At 40.4% G+C, this 23,898-nt stretch overlaps 1 protein-coding gene across 1 annotated transcript; it reads right to left on the bottom strand.

Moving 5' to 3' along the window:
- Positions 1-13,965: 13,965 nt before the first annotated feature.
- Positions 13,966-15,852, bottom strand: LOC109179210 (3-hydroxy-3-methylglutaryl-coenzyme A reductase-like). The gene has a single exon (XM_019328767.1). The coding sequence runs from the start codon at positions 15,710-15,712 to the stop codon at positions 14,030-14,032; it is 1,683 nt and encodes a 560-aa protein (XP_019184312.1). The 5' UTR covers positions 15,713-15,852; the 3' UTR covers positions 13,966-14,029.
- Between the last annotated feature and the right edge of the window lie 8,046 nt (positions 15,853-23,898).

The raw sequence follows: 23,898 nt of genomic DNA, 5'->3' as shown, positions 1-23,898 counted from the left end.
GGGTCAGCGACAACGATTCATTCGCGGAGGATTTGTGGAGAATTAAACAATTTTTTGAATTTGAAGATGAAGGCTGATAGAGAAAGATGTGGTAAGAGTAGTAATTTTAGGGAAGATTGTTGACTTGAAACCCTATAAAAGGAGAGCTATTCTGATGTATTTTGGGCAGATTGTTCCTTTCATATTTTTAGTATTTTAGAATAGTTTGCTTTATGTCTGGCTAATTATCTCAATTCTGATTCAAGGGATTGAAGTTCTAGTTGTGATCTTAGGGGGGTTTTATTTTAATTAAATTGCTAGATTCTTGTATTTTCTGTTCTTTTGAAGTTAAAATTCCCAGGGAATGTTGATAATGAATTAAATTGACAACTTAGCTTGTTATTGATTTTCCTACTACTATCTATGAATTTATGATCCGTAATTGTCATAAACAATTAGACCCAGTAGCTTATAAAGGACATGAAGACTAAGTTACAGATTGTAGCTATCTCAATCTGTGATTTAGGCTTGGTTGTTTTCCATTAAGTGTAATGATGTTAGTGGGTGAATATGGAACGTTATCGTCCCCAGTTTATTCAATAACAATTGTTGGTTTGAATGCTTAATTTGAATCAATTAATTCAGGGAGATCAAAGGCTAGTTATGACTATCCTAATTAGTCTTTGGCTAAGTACTTGAATCTGAACTTTACTTGTAAGAGCCAATGATCTAAGTCACATCTTTAACGTTCATTCTTCCTTGAATCAGAATTCAACATCTCTGAACTCGTTATTAATTATTGTCTATTTTATTTATTCTTCTCAAATCCCCCAATTTTCCCTACTTTGAGTCATTATATTTTAATTAAAGAAACGAAATTCATTAGTTCTCTTGGGATTCGACCTGGTCTTGCCACTACTACAAATTAGTGGAGTGAGCCAGTATTAAATTTGTAGGGCTTCGACAACCCTGCCAATCATTAAAGCAGGCAGGTTGAACTTAACCATATTCTTGACACAAAAGGCAAAGGTGCACTCCAACTTACCCAGCAAGCTGCTCTTGTTGTTATTAGGCAACAAACAATCTGACACCAACATCACCAAGATCCTTTGCTCCGCAGACAACCACTTCTTTTCCGGTCTAGAGGCTTGATTGAAACCACTCGTACGGCCCAACAGATAGCTCAAATAGTCGCGGTACCCCATGGTATCCGTACTAACCCAAGAATGACCGCTGTACTGAGCCACTCCGGTAGTAGACAAACTCAACAACTGAGACAACCTCTTCTCAGACAACACAACCTGCACACCTCTCACCTTAGAGGTGATCTCCAACTTATCACCCTCCTTTATCACAACCCTGTGACGATAAAACTCTTTCACCAAACTCGGGTATGTCTCGGCCCTTATGGCGAGAAACCCATCCAACAAACCTTGATACCTAAGCATATCCAACAAAGAGCTAGGAAAAGATTCCGGATCAAAAGTTTTACCTTCAAGAACGAGGTAATGGGTATCCACCCATTCCGCTTTCCTTGCCAAACTTGACTTTCTAGGCATGATTGAAGATGACCCAAAGCTCAACAAAAAGGACCCAAGGCTCCTCCTTTTTCTCTTCTCTCTCACGCTGCTCTCTCTCGCTCTCTCTCGCGGCGACGGCGACGTGACGGGCTCCGGCGAACAGCGACGGTGGCGAAGGGCGGCGGCTCGGCGACGGCTCGACGACGGGCAGGTGGTGGTGGCGGGTTGCAGATGAAGCTACGGGGAGGGGGTGGGTGCTTGGTGGTTCACGGGTAGAGAGGGAAGAAAGAGAAAGAGAGTTTGGGGATTTTAGGGATTGGAAAGAAATTGGGAAAAAAGATGATTTAATTTGGAGATTTTGGGTAAAGTGGGAATTTATGGTTTAGATGGAATTAAAATTGGTTAGGTTTCAAGAAAGATAATTGGCTCAAGTGGTTTAGAGGTTGGGTTGACAAAGATTAGGTTCGAGTTTGAAACTTAAAGGTTACAATTAAACATTAGGCTTAGTTTTTAAGCTACACAAGGAAAGGTTTTCAGTATGAATTTTGCTATTTTCCAATTCAAAGAATACTTGGAAAATTTAGGAAGTGCACAAGGAATTGTTGTAAGAACAACCAAGTACAAGGATTGCAGGATTGGCCCAAATCGCAAAACATGACAAGGATGGATTGCTAACTTCACAACGAAGCTCACATACCCACTAAAGAAATCACTTAGCAAGAAGAGTCTACACTAAGCCCCAAAAGAATTGCTATCAAAGAAAGGCACACCAAAGATTGCTAAGCAAAAGACAACTACGAAACACAAGGTAACACTCAAGATACAACGAACACGGTGATTCTGGAGAAACAAAAAAGGATAGGCTAGAAAAAAGGGGTTACCTACCACTTCATCCTCCATCAAGCCCTCCGACTCAGCCTGAGAACGTGCCATCACAAAAACTCTTCCGGGTTGCCTAGCTCCGACAGCTCCGCGACCCGAACTCCCTCCTGGTGCTACTCCGGCTCTCGGGGGGTGGCGGCAACGCTCTCTGACCGGCAAGCTGGGGACACTCCGCGACTTTGTGACCACGATCCCCGCATCGGAAACACCTAAACGCCTGGCCATAAAAATCATGGCCCGCGTGCACCTTCCCACATCTTCGACAAACAACCGACTTAGCTTGATCCTGATGCTCCACCCTGATGGGCCCTTGAGAAGAAGATGACATGGCCTTGACTTGAAAACTCGGTCGGGGCTTCTTGAAGGTGGAAGAACCTCCGCTCTCAACCCTCTTCCTAACTAGCTCATACGATCCTTTCTGAAGCTACTGAACACGATACAGATCCGCGGCACATAGATACGCATCCTTCAGGGAGCTGGGCCTACTCACCGTCAACGCTTTTCGTGCCTCATAATTCAGACCGGTAAGGAAACGCTCAACCTTAGCAAGCTCTGTAGGCACAAGCATCCTCGCGAAGCGTGCTAACTCTAAGAACTTCTTGTGGTATTCGACCACAGATAAGGATCCTTGCTGCAGGTGAAGAAACTCATCCAACATGGCGGCTCGCACATGCGCTGGTTAGAACCTTTCACGCATTCTGTCCTTGAGCGCGGTCCAATCAAACCCAGGCTTTTCAAGGAAGGTCAGACCTTCGTGGACTCACCACATATCAGCTTCTTGGCAGAAGTAGAACGTTGCCAGTTCTACTCTTCTCTCTTCAGGGCAACCCACAACAATGAAGATCTTATCAAACACCCGTAGCCACTCTTCTACGACTACCGGGTCTTCTTCTCCGGCGAAGGTTGGCGGCCGATGCCCCGACACCAAACGACCTACATTGCGATGCCCAGCAGGGGAAGGAGGCGGCACAGCTTGATTGTTGTTCAGCAAGGCTTCACTGAGCGTCTGCATCGTCTGCGTCAGCTGGTGGAGATTCTGAGCGAGCTGCTCGTTGGTCAGGGTCTCCGGGGTGTGAGCGCGGGGACGGGGAGGCATCGCAAACTTCTACCACAACAACGAGGTTACCAAAAAGAGAAAACAAGCAAGACAGAAAGCAACACACAGCTCACCGCGCAACCTAGAGTCCTAAGCCTAACACTAAGCTTCTTAAGGTTGCTTAGAGGTCTCAAAACACACTTAACCACTTAGAAAGTCTAGACTTAACCCTTCCTAGGCTCAAACCTAGGCTCTGATACCAACTGTAACACCCCCCAAACAAGACCTATATAAAAGCCTTAACACATGCAGATTAAACAACAAAACTAGCACAGCGGAAGATAAAATGAAACTGGATAAAAGAAATCCAACGGGGTGTCACGCCACGTCTACCAAACATGGTAAACGCTACGGCAAATAATCTGCAAGTGTATACATCTATCCCAAAACATCAGTCTAACTACATTGGCGCACAGGCCACAAAAGCAAGGATAAAGGTGCTAAGCTACCAAGCTCTAGACATCGCGCTCGTCTAAACATCACCTGAAAGATACAAAGATAAACATTGGGACGACGTCCGGTCAGCGAATAATGCTGGTAACCCAACAATACCGTTAAGTATCATATGTAGATAGATATAAGTCATTAAAACCATTTTCGAAATGGAATACATATATATAAGTCAAAAACCAAGATCAACAGTCGACACAAGACTCATCACTCACAAGGATAACACGGGAACACATCCCAAACCACAAAGGTTAACCACAACGCGAAAGATAAAGACTCACCCAACGGCAACACATGCCAAAGCAACACATGCCTCCGTGACTACACACGTCACGAGAGAAGAACACACAACGCCGGCTTTACAAGCCCTCGCAACATAACCCATCACGAGTTGGTATGCCTTCCTTATGCCCTGTTCCAACCTTATGGCTACCCTCAACCTTGTACTTTCTTTCCAACCATTACCTCCAGGACCCCTGTACTTCTTAGTCCAACCTTATTCCCCCGAGACCATCGTCCCCCTCCAACGACCACCAACGAGACCACCAATTCACGGCAACACATGCACGGATAACACATGTTATCCCCCAAAAACGTGGACCCATCACTCAGGCCACAACTCCATAATCACGTCACGGCCACCACGAGGACCGCTGCAATACCTTGGTGACTAGTGTCCCATACCACTAATCGTGCAATCCAGGTAAAGCCACACACGCACCACAACTCACACGAGAGCCAAACAACTTATCACAACGAAGGTATGAAACCATACTCAATCAAGGAACGGGTCACAACCCAACAACAACAACGATGAATAACGCAAGTTATCATCAACCCAACGGAAGGTACAAACCACACACACACTAGCATTAAGACAATAAACTAGCATGCTTAACAACGGAGAAACTCAAGATAGTTCCGAGGAACACACAAGACACCTCGTGGTCCAACGAAACACAATGTTGAACACTTAGCATGATTCAAGACACCAAAGTCCTACATGGATACCTACCGTATAGTTCTAGACATACGAAACATCAAGAAGACGCTGAAATAGTTCCACAAAAGAACAACAGGAAGTCAAAAGACCAAATACCGAGTCAAACAAATCACGGGGAACAAATCCTGAACGAACACCACAGTGTTCCCCGCGGGTGGACCCACGGGTAGCGCCCCACCCGTGGTCCCGCCTGCGGGAACACATTCCCACAGGCAATGTACCCGCGGTGGTGCCCCGCCCGCCGTTCCGCCCGAGGGAACATTCCTGTTCCACAACAAATCCCTTCGGGGATTCTCTTCTCAAAACACAAATTCAAGTCCAAAACATGCCAAATCTCACCCAACACAACAAAATGACTTGAACCATGGAAAATGCCAAGCAATGGCACAAAGGAACCCTAAACACAAGCTCTAGATATGCAATATCACAAGACAAATGCATAAACCCTCACATTTCATAGCAAAACATATGTAGAATCCAAGAAATCACATATAGGTAAGCAAAATAGGTTTTGTAGAGCATGGGTTACCTCTTGAAGACCAAAAGACTTCACTTTACACCACAACAAGCTCCCCACAAGGCTTACTTTCCAAACCCACTTCAAGATTAAACCAAAAGATCCTAAAGATCCTACCTTTAAGAAAAAGACAACTAAGATGAAACCAAAAACACAAGATGAACTTAGATCTTACCCTCCTAGATGCCCAAATAGGTGAAAGGTTGAATCTTGGAAGCAAATCTTGGAATCTTGACAAGGGTCTCAACTTGGCTTGGAAAATAAGCTACACTTCTTTTCTAGAGAGAAGGTAGAACTAATTTCTATGAATTGTAGGGAATGAAATGAAGAAGTCTTCTAGGTTAGGTTACAATACTAACTCTTGGTGAAAAGACAATAATACCCTTACTAACCCTTAGAAAGTATAAGGAACAAGGGAACTCCCCTCAAAGTTCAAGGTACAACACAACTTTAAGGTTGACTAGTCAAATTCTAGTCCTTGAGTATTAAAAATCAGGATTTTAGGGATTAACTCTTCAAATAAAATAGGATTAATTACTCAATTAATCCATGGATTGAATGTGGATTTTTGGGGTGTCACATCAAGATTTACCGTGTTCGGCAAAGTGCCTACATCCACGGGAGTGAAACAACTCTTATATTCATAGTGATAGAGGTGTAAGAAAGTTGTGGCTAACTCAACAGAGTTATATAGAGAAAATTCTTGACAGGTTTGGGATGAGTAAGTCTAAACCGGTTACTACCCCTTTGGTTAAGTATTTTCTCCTAAGGGACATATTTGCTAAGGTGGAGATTTGTTGAGTTATCTTTTTCTCCAAAAGAGCATATTTGCTAAGGTGGAGATAGTTTTTTCTCCTAAAGGGCATATATGTGAAGGTGGAGATGTCGAAATAAGTCTTTTCTCCTAAAGAGCATATTCGTCAAGGTGGAGATTGTTGAGTCTGTCTCATATATGGATTAGGAATATGAGTTTGTCTCATACTAGTAGTAGGAGTGAAACAGGTAGATGATGAGGACGTTTTTCACGCATCCATCAAGTATCAAATTACAGTATAGAGTTTAGATATCGTTCCACTGGAGATGACTCTTGTAATGTTAGGAATTTATTGCAAAGCGGAGTTAAGCACAAGCTAGAACTATTCTTTTAGAAACTAGACCTATTGGTAAGGAGTTGGTTTGATATGATTATACTAATAACAAATAGAACAAGTAAAACAAAGGACCGGGATTTGATTGATTCAAGCTAAGATGCCAAATATTGTACTAAGGATTAGGAAATTAAATCAAGGCAAAGGGTAAGTGAGATGCACAAAAATGTCCAAATACCACTCTCGTAGCTATTTGGACTTGCAACCTCATATTGAACTCCACCCTCGTGACAATTCAACCCAAGGATGCCCAAACAAGAACACAAGGCAAAGATTCCCCTTAACACCCAAAATACTCTCGTATTGGGTATTAAGTGTGTGAATGTGTGGCTAGTGTACAAGCTCTACTCTCGTAGCAATAAACACACTCCAAATCAAACATATAATTGGGATCTAACAATCATACACAAATTTCTCAACAAACCCATTTCACACAACAACCCTAGATCACCCAAATAATCCCCTTTATGCAATACAACTCAAATAGGCATCAATAGCAAGAAATCAAACCAAATCCTAGTCCCAAAACACTTAGCTACTCATAATATAACAATAGATACACAATATTAAAAGAGAAATTGAAAGCATAGATGAAAAGTAAAGAGAAGAGATGAATAAGAAAACTTCTCTATTGAAGCCTTGAAATCCAAGATTTGCAATGTTCTTGAGCTTGGAAATGGAAAGGAAACACAAATCTACACTAATCTAAGCTATTCTAAACTAACCCTAACTAGAGAAATGAAAGGGAAATGAAAGATGTAATGAAAAGTATGTTTTGGGGTGGAAAAATCCCCATAAAAGGGTAAAAAACGGGCTGCAAAAAGTTGCAGAGAGCTGGTCACGGGTGTGGCCACGGGCGTGGCTTCACCCGTTGCCGGAAATGCAGGGCACACTGCCCAGTGGCCACGGGTGTGGCCACGGCCGTGGCCAGACCCATGGCCACAGGCAGTGTGCACTGCCTGTGCACTAAGGTCGTCTTCTAGGCCAGTTTTCACCCTAAAAACCTTTGAATTAGCGTTTGTGATCTTCAAAACAGTTGTAGCTCTTCAAGTTAGCTTTCCAATGATATAAAATTCACTTGATTTGGACATTCCTACGCAGAGATATAATCACAAAACCGAGCAGTGGACGATTTGTGCGGGAATTTCAACTTTTTGCTCTTTTGCTCCACTTTTGCCTTTGTTTGTCCAAATGACCAAGACCAATAAACACACCATAATTTGACTCTCTAAAAGGTGTTTCTCCATCTTCATAGCTTCTCATTGACTCCCATTGGCTCTACAAGCATCCAAAATGCCCCAAAAATCACTCAATTCATCTAAATCATCAAGAATTACACATAAACACACACATGAATCAAATGAGGATACTTTGGGCAAAAATATAACAAATAACAAGGAAAATAAGCTTAAATGTAAGGTGAAATAATAAACTTTCAGACTCTTATCAACTCCCCTACACTTAAACCTTTGCTTGTCCTCAAGCAAAAACAAGGACTAAACCACCAATATAGCACTGAAGTTGATCATACCCCCACTTTGCACAACTTAACAAACCACAATCCAACTCGACACAACACAACTTGTTTCAAGAATCATCTTAGCATTCCACACAAGTTCCATTCTCAAGCCAATAACCAATCACCAAAATTATTATAGAACGTGAGGATCAAGTGTGCACAAATACTAAGTTCAGATTATGCAAAACTTGGCTTTGAATGAGATTCCATTGGCTTGCCCTTCATACTCCCACTAGTTCAACTCTAAGATTGCATGCTAAGATCAAGTAGGACTTTTATTAGGCTTGTAATGAGGCTAAGGGTGAATGGTTGACAAAGAATGGGTAAGGAAATCAAACAAAAGAAAGAACTTCACACTTATTCACAATTGAGATTGGAAGAGATATGGCATCAAAGAACTAAGGAGCAACTAACAACTAAACACAAAGCAACACTCTAAAGTAGTGGTGGTTGAGAACAATTTTCAAAGCAAACTATCAAACTTTTATTGAACTTCTTCTTTTTCATTTCTTCATTTCTTTTCAACATTGTCGTGACTTTTTTTTTTTCAATTTTCTTATCACTTTTTTCTCTTTTTTTTTTCAAATCAACAAAGAAACTTTTTCAATAAATCTAGACCATCACACTTAGATAACATTATAGAGAGTGTTGCTAACAAAACAAGCTCCAAAAAGAAAAAGAATCACTTCCAACAAAAAGAACAAGTGCACTATTCTCTCAAGGGTGGAGGGAAATATTTTGGCTAAGGTTTAAGGGTTAAATGACAAGGGTTAACACAAGAAGAACAAACACAAAGGGGATTAGGTGCTTAGCACTTATTGAACAAATAGAAAAGGCTCAACGAGGACAACTAGGGGTAAACATATGTGTACAAGGGTAGGCTTAAAGGCTTGGGCTAAACAAAAATGGCCTAAATCATTTCAAAACATGTAAATCTTAGATTTCACTTAGAGAGTAATGAGGCAAGTTCTAGCAAAACAACCATTACCAGAATCTCACATAAGCCTTCACTAGCAATGCACAACACACAAGATCAAGAATTTATTCAATTATTAGGTGGTTAACAAAGTCATTGGCAAGGGAATAGATCAATCATGTGTTACACCTTGACTCATCAATCACAAGTGGCATTGTAACAAGTTCCACCAAGCAAACCACAAACCAACAAAGGGGAGTAATCACAAATTCAAGTATATAAAGGCAATTTATTCAACGCAAAGCACAATGAGTCATCCAAGCAAGGTTTCAAAAAGTTCAATTTTTTTTAGTTCAATTTTTTTTAGAAAACACCCAAATTATCCCCTCCCCCACACTTAAAGGCTACATCGTCCTCGATGTGAAAGAAAATAAAGCACGATGGGAGAAAAAGGTGGCACAATAAGCACAAGGAGCACAATCTCTACTATCTACATTAAGTAAAGCACTAAACACATTTAAAGAAAGTAGAGAAGGTAGATGAGACTCCCCTAACGAATCTTCTTGTGCCAAATAATCATCATGAAGCCTTCTTGGAATTGAGCATACTCCTTAGTGTCACTCCTAGAGTCAAGGGAATGTACACATGAAAGCACAAGTGAAAGCATAATAAATCAAAATTCAAAATATAAAGAAAAAAATAAGATAAAATGCAATAAAGTGAAAGATAACATGGGGTGCCTCCCATGAAGCGCTAAGTTTAACGTCGCTAGCTCGACTCAACCTCTCAAGTTTTCAACCATCAATGGATTGAAGGAGAAAAATTCCCATCTTTCTATCAACCTTTGCTATTGATGCCTATTTGAGTTGTATTGCATAAAGGGGATTATTTGGGTGATCTAGGGTTGTTGTGTGAAATGGGTTTGTTGAGAAATTTGTGTATGATTGTTGGATCCCAATTATATGCTTGATTTGGAGTGTGTGTGTTGCTACGAGAGTAGAGCTTGTACACTAGCCACACATTCACACACTTAATGCCCAATACGAGAGTATTTCGGGTATTAAGGAGAATTTATGCCTTGTGTTCTTGCTTGGGCATCCTTGGGTTGAATTGTCACGAGGGTGGAGTTCAATATGAGGTTGCAAGTCCAAATAGCTACGAGAGTGGTATATGGACATTTTTGTGCATCTCACTTACCCTATGCCTTGTTTAATTCCCTAATCTTGAGTACAATATTTGGCATCTTAGCTTGAATCAACCAAGTCCCGATCCTTTGTTTTACTTGTTCTATTTGTTATTAGTATAATCACATCAAACCAACTCCTTACCAATAGGTCTAGCTTCAGCCACGGGTGTGGCCACGGGTGTGGCTTCACCCGTGGCAAGAAATGCAGGGCAATTGCCCAGTGGCCACGGGTGTGGCCACGGCCGTGGCCAGACCCGTGGCCACAGGCAGTGTGCACTGCCTGTGCACTAAGGTCGTCTTCTAGGCCAGTTTTCACCCTCAATATCTTTGAATTAGCGTTTGTGGTCTTCAAAACAGTTGTAGCTCTTCAAGTTAGCTTTCCAATGATATAAAATTCACTTTATTTGGACATTTCTACGCAGAGATATGATCAAAAAACCGAGCAGTGGACGATTTGTGCGGGAATTTCAACTTCTTGCTCTTTTGCTCCACTTTTGCCTTTGTTTGTCCAAATGACCAAGACCAATAAACACACCATAATTTGACTCTCTAAAAGGTGTTTCTCCATCTTGATAGCTTCTCATTGACTCCCATTGGCTCTACAAGCATCCAAAATGCCCCAAAAATCACTCAATTCATCTAAATCATCAAGAATTACACATAAACACACACATGAATCAAATGAGGATACTTTAGGCAAAAATATAACAAATAACAAGGAAAATAAGCTTAAATGTAAGGTGAAATAATAAACTTTTAGACTCTTATCAGTAGACCCTTTGTATAGGGATTAGATGCCTATAAATATATTGGTTGTATCCCTAAGGGGTTGTGTTACCACTATCACCATCACTATGAATAAGAGTATTGTTTCACTCCCGTGGACGTAGGCATATTGCCGAACCACATAAATCTTGCCTTCTTTACCCTTTTAGCCATTATTATCGTTTCATGTTCCTGTTAATCTCAACAACATGCTACAAAACATCTCACTAAAACAAGAACCCTATGTTGGGTTTCAACCCTTGAATGCAATAAATATCATATATCAAATAAGCATCAAAACAAAATAAACACTGCTATCCAACCCCCTAATCTACTCTACTCACTCATTATAATGTAATATAAAGGTGAAACACAAGAACATTCATTAATAGCATAATCCAACAATATATTAAGCAAATGATAATGAGAATAACTTTAATAAACTAGAATCCAAAAAGATAAAGTAAATAATACCCTAATTTGCAATTTTTTCCGTGCTGATGCAGTCATCCACGACGGCTCTCTCTTGCAAAAAGGAAAAAAAGATCTATTTAATTTATAGCACTTGTCCAAGGTTTCAGTGCACGGGCGCCACATGGGCCTGCCGCTGCTTGTGCGATTATATATTGATATCAGTTTCAAGGATTTCAACGCACAGGCGGCACACTGGTGATAAGTGCACAATTGTTCATATTTATACCCCATACTTTGCCTTTATTTTTCTTATAAAGTGTTATAATGGTGTTCAAAATAATCCTCATTTTATTCATTTGGTCAATTAGGCACAAATCATCATCTTCGAATAGAAGTGAGTCAAATGGAGCATTTTGGACACATTTAGAGTCAATGGGGGCCAAATATGAAGCTAAGGAGATGGATGCAACACTTCCGAGGGAGCCTGAGAGTGTTGTTTTCAATGGTCTTAATCATCTAGGCAAACCAAAACTAAGAGGAGCAAAAGATCAAGGCATTGCAATTTTCGCTCATTTCGACCCCTGTTCGGTATTTCGACCATATCTCAGCGTAGAATGTCCAAATGAAGTGATTCTTGCTCCCGTGGAAAGAAAAGTCACAGGGATACAACCGTCATGAAGACCATAAATCCAAAATCCGAATTTTAGAAGGTCAAACAACACGGCCAATTGCACGGTCGTGCCATCGAGGCAGTAAGCATAAGTTTTTGGGTTGATTTTGGCACGACCGTGCCTGTGGTTGTGCCACCTACACTCTGTTTGTATTCAAGCCCGTTTTCACTCATTTTTACATGATTTCGACCCCAAGACAGATCATAGTTGGTTTCTTTCATTCCCTTTCATATTTTTAGGTTTGATTAGGCCTAGATTTAGGTTCTAAAACATTTTGAATGCTAGTAATCTTGGATTTCAAGATTGTTCTCTCAATTTCAATACATAAGTTCTCTTTTATATTATCTCTTTCTTTTGCAAGATTTATGTTCATTACATGTGCTTTTGAATTGTTTATGCTATTTAATCATGAGTAGTTAGTTTTTGGACTTGAGTTAGGGTTCTAATGTCATATCTATCTTGATGCTTATTTTGCGATTATTGCAAAAAGGGAAGAACTCTAACCTAGGGTTCATGTGTTTGTGAAGATTTTTTATTTATATCTTGTTAATGTTTGATGTAAAAGTTCATTAGCATGTATTTGGAGAATTCTTGGCTACAATGAAAATTGAGTCAAGGATTTGAGCCACTGCATGCATAAAACCGATTTCCTCTTATGAAAATAGGGGAATTGGGGATTTAAGATAGTGGGGCAATTTCTTGTTCTAATTCTTGTATATTTGCTCAAGGAAGTGGCTTTAGGCTAGGATACCTACGTACATTCCCTTTTGATTCCTTGGTTATTTGTTACGTTCTCCCTAATCCCATTGGTTGTTTAAGCATCTAGAAGATATGCAATGTTAGAAAGTGCTTTGAAATATCGATGTGCTTTTCGTAGTCTAGCATTACATAACAAGAATTGTTTTTACTTCTCTAGTGGATTCTAAATAGAAGAGCGTGGGATTAATTTGGGATTTCTTGGCTCCATTTTATATCATCACTAAATTATTTTACGGATTATCTTATCGTATTTCAAATTTGTATTTTTTTTGAAAATTTTGATGATAGAGTATCTGTTGAGACATAATGAAAGTTGTGATGATTTGCAAAATTGAGATATGTCAATAGGAATAAAAGGTAAATTTGATAAGTATTGGAGTTAGTACATGCCGTGTATGTTATTATTGCTGTTGTTTCAGTTTTTTTATCCAATGATGAAATTTGATATGATTATGTTTTGCTACTTCCCTTCAAAAAAAAAAAAGTTTTGCTACTCAAAGTTTGATTCAATGGTTTGGAAAAACAAGTTGGATATATATAATAAAGAAGAAGATGTATGAACTTTTTTCTAGTGAAATGTCGATGATGATGTTCGAAAGTCTGAGTTAGATATATCTAGAACAAGGAAGTTAGGGCCTAAGTATTATGTGAGCATGCGTGGCTGTTTTTACAATATTTGATAGAGTGACAAGCAAGATTTAATTGTGTCATTTGAGTTTTGTACTTAACCTGAGGTCATATGGAGCATGTGACGGTCCTGCTCGATCATATGCAGGCATGGATGGGTGTTTAGCCCGTTTTGAGAGCTCTACCTTGAACCTAACTCATATTATTAGTGAGTCATCCTTTGTTAGCAAGGAGTGGTTATTCTTTGGGTTGTAATAAGCTAGTTGTCTATCACTTTCATATTTACGAATTTTTCCCTCTCTTTTGTTGTATTGTAACAAAATAATAAAACCAGACCCGAACCTCTGATCTATTTCATTCACAATGAATTCCAGTTTCTCATCTTCTCTCTCATTAATGAATTCACTTTCACTGATTGTAGAGAAACATGTATAGCTAAAAATTACAAATTAATTAATTATCAAAGAATTTGAATTCATTATAAAAATAAAAGAATTTTGGTACATCATATCATTCATAATTAATGTTGCTTCAATAATTCTCTGTACGTGCAGTGGCTGAGTAGGTGTTTTGAATTCTATGGTTTGTTAGACGAGGACCTATTGTACTTCATGTGACTCTTAACAAGCTGTCCTGCAGCTATTGCAGACATCAAAGAAAGCTCCCCAGCTAATACTGCTCCGGCAACCACGGTGGCCAACCTTCTAGAGTTGGCTCCGGGCACTTCCTTGCTAGCACCCTTGACTCCTAGTAGATTCAAGCATGCGGCCTGGGAAGCAAGCTGAGTTCCACCCCCCACAGTGCCTACCTCAATGGACGGCATGGTGACTGAGATGTGAAGATCTTTCCCTTCATTAACCGCCTCCATCATGGTTATACAGTGGGAGCTTTCAATGTTTTGTGCGGGGTCTTGTCCTGTGGCGATGTAGACGGCAGACACAATGTTGGCAGCGTGGGCGTTGAATCCCCCGAGAGCTCCAGCCATGGCGGATCCAGTGAGATTTTTGAGCATGTTGAGCTCTACTAAGGAGGCAACATCAGTTTTTAGTACTTTGTTAACTACATCTTCCTTTATTATGGCCTCGCAGACCACTGACTTACCGCGGCCTTCGATCCAATTGACAGCCGCAGGTTTCTTGTCGGAGCAGAAGTTGCCAGAGATGCCAATGATGTCCATGTCGGGGAAGTCGGTGGTCTGGAGGAAGTCCAATACGTTCTGGACGCCCTTGGATACCATGTTCATCCCCATGGCATCTCCAGTGCTGCAAGTGAATCTCATGTACAGATTCTTGCCGGCAATAGCACATTTGATGGTTTGGAGGCTAGCGAAACGACTGGATTTATTGAATGCGGCAGCAATGGTCTCGAAACTTAAAGGGTCCTCCAAGAAAAGCTTCAACTGGGCGGCTCTTTTGGCGGTGGAGAATCTCACCACTGGAGCTCTAGTCATCCCATCCTTTAACACCACACTGGTTGCACCTCCTGAGGCATAGATGGCTTTGCAACCCCTATTGGTGCTGGCCACCAAGCAACCCTCCGTGGTAGCCATGGGTACAGAGTACTCCTCACCATCAAGCAAGAGCGGCCCCGCAATACCTACCGGAATCTGTACGTACCCAACTGGCATCTCGCAACACTGACCCAGAATTGATTCATAATCAAAACTCTCCAAGGGAAGTCCGTCTAAAGATTTGCCGGTTATTCTCTCCAAGGCCTTGCGACGGATGGCCGCAGCCCTCTTGCAATCCCCTAACTTTGACTCGAGGGAGTAGGACGGAATCCGACCTTCCGCAACACCTTTCACTATCTCCTCATCATCATCAGACATTAGATCAGAAGATTTGATAGCAGCAAGAGTGACATGCTGGTCAGGAACATCATTTTCTAATTTTTTCTTCAGATCAGTAATCTTCTGTTTTTCTTCTTCTTCTTGCAGGCTCTCCAATTCCTGCTGCTCTTGTAGAGGATTGAAGAAGCCCAAGAGATAAACAAACGAAGCGGCAAAAGCGAGGAGGGCAGCCATCTCAGAGCTTGAGACAACATGGAGAGGCTTGGAGTGACGGATCTTGTCGCGCCAGCTAACGAGCAGGAAATAGACGGCGGCAAAGAAGATGGCGTTAGTAAGGTAGAGAAGCAGTGGGAGAGCGTTGGAATTAGGTGTATTTTCAGAGAAAGAATAATCAGATTTCTTATGTTTAACGGGAGAACTAATGGAAGTGGATGTGGATGTTGGGGGAATTTCGATTTGCTTCAACTCCATCTTGCTTAGCTTAGCTTAGCTCCTTCACAAATCAGAATTATAAATATGATCTGATCTTAGGCAAATTGAACAACACAACACAACACAACAGGTTAATTTGAATCTATGATTACAAACTTAATTTGTTGTGTTGTTGGATGAATGTATGAATTTGGTATGTATCTCAAGAAAAGCTAGCTATATATTTATACAAGCTATGTACGTGATATATATTTCTTTAATTTGGGTGTATAGTACTTTCCTGGAAATGATAATTAAGCAGGTCGGAAATTAATTATTTGTTCAAGTAAAGTTCAACATAGTTAGGCGGCTCACTTACTTCACTGCACTCCTTTCCTTTATTTAATTTGCATTGTCACAGCACGTGTGAAATTCAGATTAGATATAACATAGTTTGGTTGTACTTTCCTGGAAATGATAAGAGAATTATTAATTGGTTCAACATAGTTTGGCTTTGGCGGCTCGCTCACTTGACTGCAGACTGCAGACTTCACTCCTTAATTTATTTTTGCCACAGCTAGCACGTCTGAAATTCAATGCTACTGCGCCCATATCATATACCTTGCTGAAGTGCTGCCACAACTAAAGCCTAATAATATATATATATATATATATATATATATATATATATATATATATAGGGATGTACTCATGTGCGAATAAGTGCCCAGGAGCGAATATGAGAATGAATCAGCGACACGTGTCCTCGGTGCATGTAAAATGTGTTATATGTGCAAGTAGTTGGTGCAGCTAGGGGTGTTCAATCGGTTAACCGAACCGAATTAACCAAAATTCTTTTTTCTTTAACCTAGTGGTGATGTTTTAGTGAGTGTCGTCCTCTAGGAATGGCTATAAGGGAATTGAGTAGAGAGGGGTTAAACACAAGATTATTAAGTGTTTGAAAGCTAACCAAAATGGAATATTCGTTTGCATAGAGACAATTTTAAAACAACTAAATGATTAAGTAGTGGACAAGGATAAAAGAGAGGACTTAGATTAAATAGCAACATACAAATACTTCTTAGTGTTTTAAATTCTAAGGCAAACAAAGATCAATAATGAAAGTGAACGCGTTTAGCAAGTGCCAATGTCATTCTCATGTTCATTGGGCTATCACCTAAGTTCTAATTCCATTCTCATGGCAAATAGACTAGATGAGGCAATTAATCAAATACCTTGCGTGCTCTATCCCTTCCAACTCCCCTTTCTCAAGAGTGAGTTAGAATTATGATAGGTTTGGCTATGGTGAATCCCTATTCTCATAGGTGAAAGCACCAAATCCAAAATCCCCTTACAAAGTTGGGCCTTAACCAAGCAAGAGTCAAAACATTTTACCAAATTCACAATCAAATTCAATCTAAAGATATTACAAGCCCTAGGTTTTCCAATTTAATTCATGTTTACATTCATACAAAGCAATTCAATCTAAATCCCTAACTAGTTTAACTGCTCATAATGAAATTGATAAACTAAAAGCAATTAAAGTAATAAACAATAAATTCAAACTACAAATTATGTGAAATGTACAAGTAAGAAATTGAGAACTTAACTTGATAGAACTTGTAGAATGTAAATCTGAAACTGAAAGTGAAAGTTGCAATTACATACGTTAATCTCCCTCTAAATCTTCTCCAGAAGATGGTGGAATACAATGGATTTTTTGTTCTAAAGGGTTTGGATGGAGAGAAGGTGTAGAGGGAGATTGGAAATTGAAAGATAAATGAAAATAATGCCTAAAGATACGTTATACTTTTGGAATCGTGTCCTTTTAATTGCTTCCAGAATGTCTGGTCACGATGGAGGTCACGGCGTGACCTTCATCATGACTAGGCCTAAGCCTCGCAGGTCTCTGCTGGTCACGGTCAACGTCACACCGTGACCGCCACCGTGACCAGCATCTCTGGTTTCTAGACCATTTTTCACATTGTAAACGTCTGAACTAGTCTTTGTGGTTATCATGAAAGTTGTAGCTCTCTGAGTTTCCTTTCTAATGCCACTTGCATCACGTTATTTGGACACTCCTAGCTCGAGATATGCTCAAAATACCGAGACTTTGCCTGACAGAAAAAAGTAGAAAACATAATGGTGTCACGCTGGCAATCACGGCGTGACCACCAGCGTGACCCATGATTTTCACTTCAAAAACACATATTTCTTCATCTCCTTTGTTCCTTTGGGTCCTCAGGTCACGTCTTGATACTTCAACTCGCTTTATTTCATTTTCTTGACCTCTAATGACTCCTGGAACTTGCCTTTCTGTCAAGATTACTTCAAAAGACAACCAATTGAGCTCCAATTTACATGAAGTTACAAACAATGCCTCCAAATAACCTAAATGACACAAAGGAATCAAATATGCACATACTTAGCTTCCAATTAACATGAAATCATATGAGTTTGATATCAATTATGCACATAAAAGTGTTGGGAAAAATCACACTTCCTGTGACAATGAAAAATCACAGAACCGACAGGAGCACAAACACAAGATGATACACAATATCAAAAAAAAATAACAAAGCAAGGAACACAAGATTTACGTGGAAACCCCAAAACCACGGGGAAAAACCACGGGACCACCACCACCAACAATTCCACTATAACAAATCTCGGGTACACAGGTTCAGGCTACCACACGAGCCATACACCCACAAATCATCAAATACACCAATTCTAGGCCAAATACATCCTTTAAATTCACAGGCTAAATAGGAATAATATCTCGTACGTACTCAAAATACTCAACTACCACGAACAAGATAAAATGAATATAAGTAGTACGAGATTACCCAAAAGTTGCCTGAAATAAATACAAGCTGAACTTCAAAACATTTGATGAAGATTGTACCCAACAAGTTCGGCAAACTCACGGCAAGTTCCTCGCACTGCCAAATGAAAAGAATGAAGGGAGAATAGTTTTTCCCTTCTCTTAACCTCACTGCCGAATCAATCTCTCATATGTATATGTGAATGCTTGGAGAAGAATGAAGAAGCTCCTTTTATAACCTCAATACTTGAACATGGAAATAATGAAGATTAAATGGGAATAAATTTCTTCAACTGTTCACATGCTTAACTCTTCTACTTCCCCAACTCCTTATATCCCCAACTATTATTATTATTATTATATAAACAATAATAATAATCATGTCTAAAAATATAGTGGATAAAATTGGCTTGGTCCAAACATGAGCTATTTACCACATAGGAGGGGAAGCTCAACCCAACAAATCTCCACCTCCCGACTATGTGGAAGATACCGCCATCCCGGCGATAGAACAACATACCTCAAACTTTCCTCTTGGCAACGATTTAGTCATCATGTCAGACCCATTATCATCAGTATGAATCTTTTCAAGTTCAAGCATCTTGCATTCCAAGATATCTCTAATCCAATGATATCTCGTGTCAATATGTTTTGACCTGTAATGAAACGTGGAGTTCTTTGCAAGATGAACTGCACTCTGACTATCACAATAGAGCACATACCTGTCCTGAACAAATCCGAGCTCCTGAATAAACTTCTTCATCCTTAGCATTTCTTTACTAGCCTCAACAAATGCTATGAACTCAGCTTCAGTGGTAGACAAAGCAATACACTTTTGTAGTCTTGATTGCCATGAAACTGCTCCCCCTGCATAGGTAATCAGATAGCCTGAAGTAGATTTCTTAGTATCAATGTCTCCAGCCATATCAGAAAAAGTATTCAACTCTTGTTTCAATTGTTAAATTCTTGATGCATTGTGACCAACAATCAACATATCATCAACATAAAGCAGCAATATAACAAAGTCATCATCAGAATATCTATTTACAAAAACACAATGGTCTGAAGAAGTCTTCTTGTACCCATGCTTACTCATAACAGAAGCAAACTTTTTATACCACTGCCTCGGAGCTTGTTTCAAACCACACAAACTCTTCTTCAATCTGCAAACATAATCCTCCTTCCCTTTGACTTTGAAACCCTCAGGCTGCTCCATATATATCTCCTCATCTAAATCACCATGGAGAAAAGCTGTCTTCACATCCATCTGCTCAATTTCTAAATCCAAATAGGCTGCTAGGCCCAACACAACTCTAACGGATGAAAATTTCACAACAGGAGAGAAAATTTCCTCAAAATCAATACCTTTCTTCTGGCTAAAACCCTTCACCGCCAGTCTAGCTTAGAACCGTGGAACTGAAGTGCCTTCTTCATGTTTCAATCTATAGACCCACCTGTTCTTCAAAGCTTTCTTGCTCTTTGGTGCCCTCACCAACTCAAAGGTATCATTCGCATATAAGGAGTTCATCTCATCCTGCATAGCCTCAAGCCACTGTCTCTTTTGATCACTCTCCATAGCTTCTTTATAGGACTCAGGTTCTCCCCCATCAGTCAAAAGCACATACTGATTAGAAGAGTATCGAGTAGATGGTCTCTGTTCCCTGTTAGACCTTCTAGGAGGATCAATTGGAACCTGCGAAGGAACTTCTTGTTCCTGGTGCACAACATCATCAACATGACCATCTACATCAACTCTATCATCCTGAAGGTCTAGTACAGGATCATCATTCTGACCATTCTCCTGAATCTCATCAACATCATGTGTATCTTTGTTGGAAACTGGCTCAAGGTCAACCGAACTTCCGTTGTCATGAGATTCTGGCTTCCTCACTTTATCAACATCCTCAATGGTTTGATTTTCAAAGAACACTACATCACGACTTCTTACAAGCTTCTTCTCAACTGGATCATACAACCTGTAGCCAAATTCATCAAGACCATAACCGATGGAGATGCATTGATGGTCTTCGAGTCCAACTTAGACCTCTCATCTCTTGGGACATGCATAAACGCCTTACAACCAAAGACTCTAAGGTGATCATAAGAAACTTCCTTTCCACCCCAAACCTTATCAGGAACTTCATTACTCAAAGCAATAACAGGAGATAGATTGATAATATGAACAGCTGTGAAAACTACTTCAGCCCAAAAGGATATAGGCAACTTCGCATCATCAAGCATGCATCTGACTCTCTCCATAATTGTCCGGTTCATCCTCTCTGCTAAGCCATTTGACTGAGGAGTCTTAGGAGGAGTTTTCTGATGTCTAATGTAACACCCTGAAATTTTTCAACTTTTAAGACTTATATAATAAAGGTAAGTTCTCATTAAATCCCAAAACATAATATAAAGAGTACGGGGTGCTATGCCACACCTGAGCTAGAGAACTCAGGTGCACCGGCTAACTAACTAATATCCTCAATAATGTAAATGCATAAGCGTGGCACGCAGGCCGAAAGGAAAACTATCTACTTCTACGCTCCAAGACTCTAGCGCGCTCCAGTGTCTACTCCTCTGTGCCTGAAAGCCAAATATATCTGTTCAGCGAGAGATGCTGGTAACCCACTCCAACGCGTTGAAATACAATACATATAGGCATATATATATATAGATATAAGAAAAACCATTTCGAAGCATGAAGATATATCCTAAGAGACTCTAGCCTTTAAAACAGGGAATAGACTCGACAGATAGGGATAAGCACAGTCAACAGTCATAAAATTCACAAGCATAGGGAACAGACTCGACAGATAGAGATAAGCACAGCCAATAGTTATAACCAAGCATATACGGTTTACTAGCATGTATCCTATGGTCACGTTTTCATAACATTCGTAACATCAAACCATCTATATCTCGTCACATAGCACACTTTGATGGCGCCACAGGACCAATCGCATGCCCATACATGAGGGTCAGCGCATATAGCTCTGACACGGCCCCGCAGCACCCTGCCCCGTATTGCAACACGGAGGGGTCGATCGCAACCGACCGATGAACCGCAGCTCATCATAATGTTTGATCGCAACCAAACAGTGGACCGCAGCCCAAGAGTAGTCATCTGACCGCAGCCAGGAATATGAACCGCAGCTCATGTAAAACGTTTGATCGCAACCAAACGGTGGACCGCAACCCGAGAGTGTAAATCTGACCGCAGCCAGCTTCTGAACCGCAGCTCAGGAATAACCAATTTGATCGCAACCAAATTGGGGTATCATGCACACATAACACATAGCAAGCACATGCAACCCACATTAACACATTGGGATAAGGGGAGAAAACGTATAACGAAACCTATGCGTGGTCATCCACATACTAGGAATAATCCTAAGGGGTTCATACTCCTTTCACCTAGGCCAACGGGATACCAATTCCACTAGCGTGCAACATATATACATATATAAGACTCGTTTATCCTACGAATGGCACCCGAAACATCAAACTAGACTTTAGGCACGATAAACGGGGTCCGTTGGGACACCACGGGGGGTCGGGGAAACATCAAACGGGGAAGCCGGGATCCCGAGGTGGGACAATTTCTAGCGGGTAGCCGGTGGGTGGAGGGCCACCCGCCGGCTGCCCGCTGCCGGCGACGTTCATTCTGGCCGCGGGTAGGTGGCGGGTCCCCTACCCCCCACTGACTCTTTTTCACAAGTAACGCCCCGGGAACCTGTGTGGAACCCAAAACCATGCTTAGACAACTTTAAACGCAATTGATGACAACACGTAGACAATTAACGGATCAAAAGCAAGAAACATACGGCACATATCCTATCATGCTTTCTAAACATAATTAACACCCAAACATGTGAATTCCCACCCCATATATCAAAAATAACACCACACGAGTTTCACGATACATCCTAGGGCTCTAATTATATTTAAATCATCAAGAACGTAATTCATCCTTTAATCATCACGAACCAATCCAATTTATCAAGAACATCACACAATCATTAGGAATCTAGGTTTATCATGAATATCACACAATCATCAAGAATCTCTTTCCATCATCAAGATTATCAAGATTACCCAAGAAATCATAACATCAATTATCAAGATCACACCATCAATATCATAGACGAATCATCAATACACAAGAATGTAGAGAGATGCCTAGAGGGAGATCATAGCTAAGAAAATAGGTTTTGTTGAGATATGGGTTACCTCTTAGCCTTAGTTGATTTCCTTGGCTATGAAGGGTCTTTCTCTAAGTCTTTCTTCTTTCTTGATTTCTCCTAGGGGAATTCTTGGAATTCCTTGTGTGGTGAGAGATTATTGTGGTGGTGGTTCTAGGTTCCTCCTATGTCCCCTATTTATATATCTAAGAGTCCTAATTAGGGCCCAATTACTATAGGCTTGCTAACTCTATTCCTTTTAGGACTAGGGGTTGGGTTTAGAGATGAGGGCCCACGGACTATGGTGGGCCTTTTCCTAATTAATTATTGTAATTTAATTCTTTCTTTGGATAATTGGTTAAGTGATTAATTGGTTTTAGGGGTCGTAACATGGGGTGTTACATCTAATACCGTGCATTCTGCAATATTCATCAAATGGGCCACGGTATTCACCGCCATTATCAGTACGGATGCACTTCAATTTCTTCCCTGTCTGTCTCTCAACAAGAGCATGAAACTCTTTAAACACACCAAACACATCACTTTTGTGTTTCAAAGTGTAGACCCAGAGTTTTCTAGAACAATCATCAATAAAGGTCACAAAGTAAGACGCACCTCCAAGTGACCTAACCTTCATTGGTCCACACACATCAGAATGTATCAACTCAAGTGGCTCTGACCTCTTCGAATGAGGGTTGCTCATGAAAGAAACTCTTTTCTGTTTTCCCGCCAGGCAATGAACACATCTGTCCAACCTAGCTTCTTTTACCCCTGAATGCTTACTCTTCTTGGCAAGGCAATCAATTCCCTTCACACTCATGTGGCCAAGTCGTTTATGCCACAATTCCGATGCACATTCTTTTGCTGCCACATTCACTAAATCACCAGAAATAAAGCTTTGCAAAGAGTATAAGTTAGAAGACTTGTTACCTCATGCAATAACCAGCGAACCTTTAGTGATTTTCCAATGTCCATCACCAAAGAAACAACAGAAACCATCATCATCAAGCTTTCCTTTAGAAATGAGATTTAGTTTGATACCTGGTGCATGCTTTACATTTTTAAGTACCAGTTTTGTGTCATTGCTTGTCTCAAGGAAAACTGTACCGGTACCAATCACCTTTACCTAACCATCATCACCCATTCTTAACTCTCCATAGTCACCTGGAGTATATGAAGTAAAGAATTCCTTCCTTGGTGTAACATGGTAGGATGCACCTGAATCCACAATCCAAGTTGTT

This window comes from Ipomoea nil, unplaced genomic scaffold (assembly GCF_001879475.1).
Source record: "Ipomoea nil cultivar Tokyo-kokei standard unplaced genomic scaffold, Asagao_1.1 scaffold0878, whole genome shotgun sequence".
Lineage (NCBI taxonomy): Eukaryota > Viridiplantae > Streptophyta > Magnoliopsida > Solanales > Convolvulaceae > Ipomoea > Ipomoea nil.
This window is presented reverse-complemented; position numbering and strand designations above follow the sequence as displayed.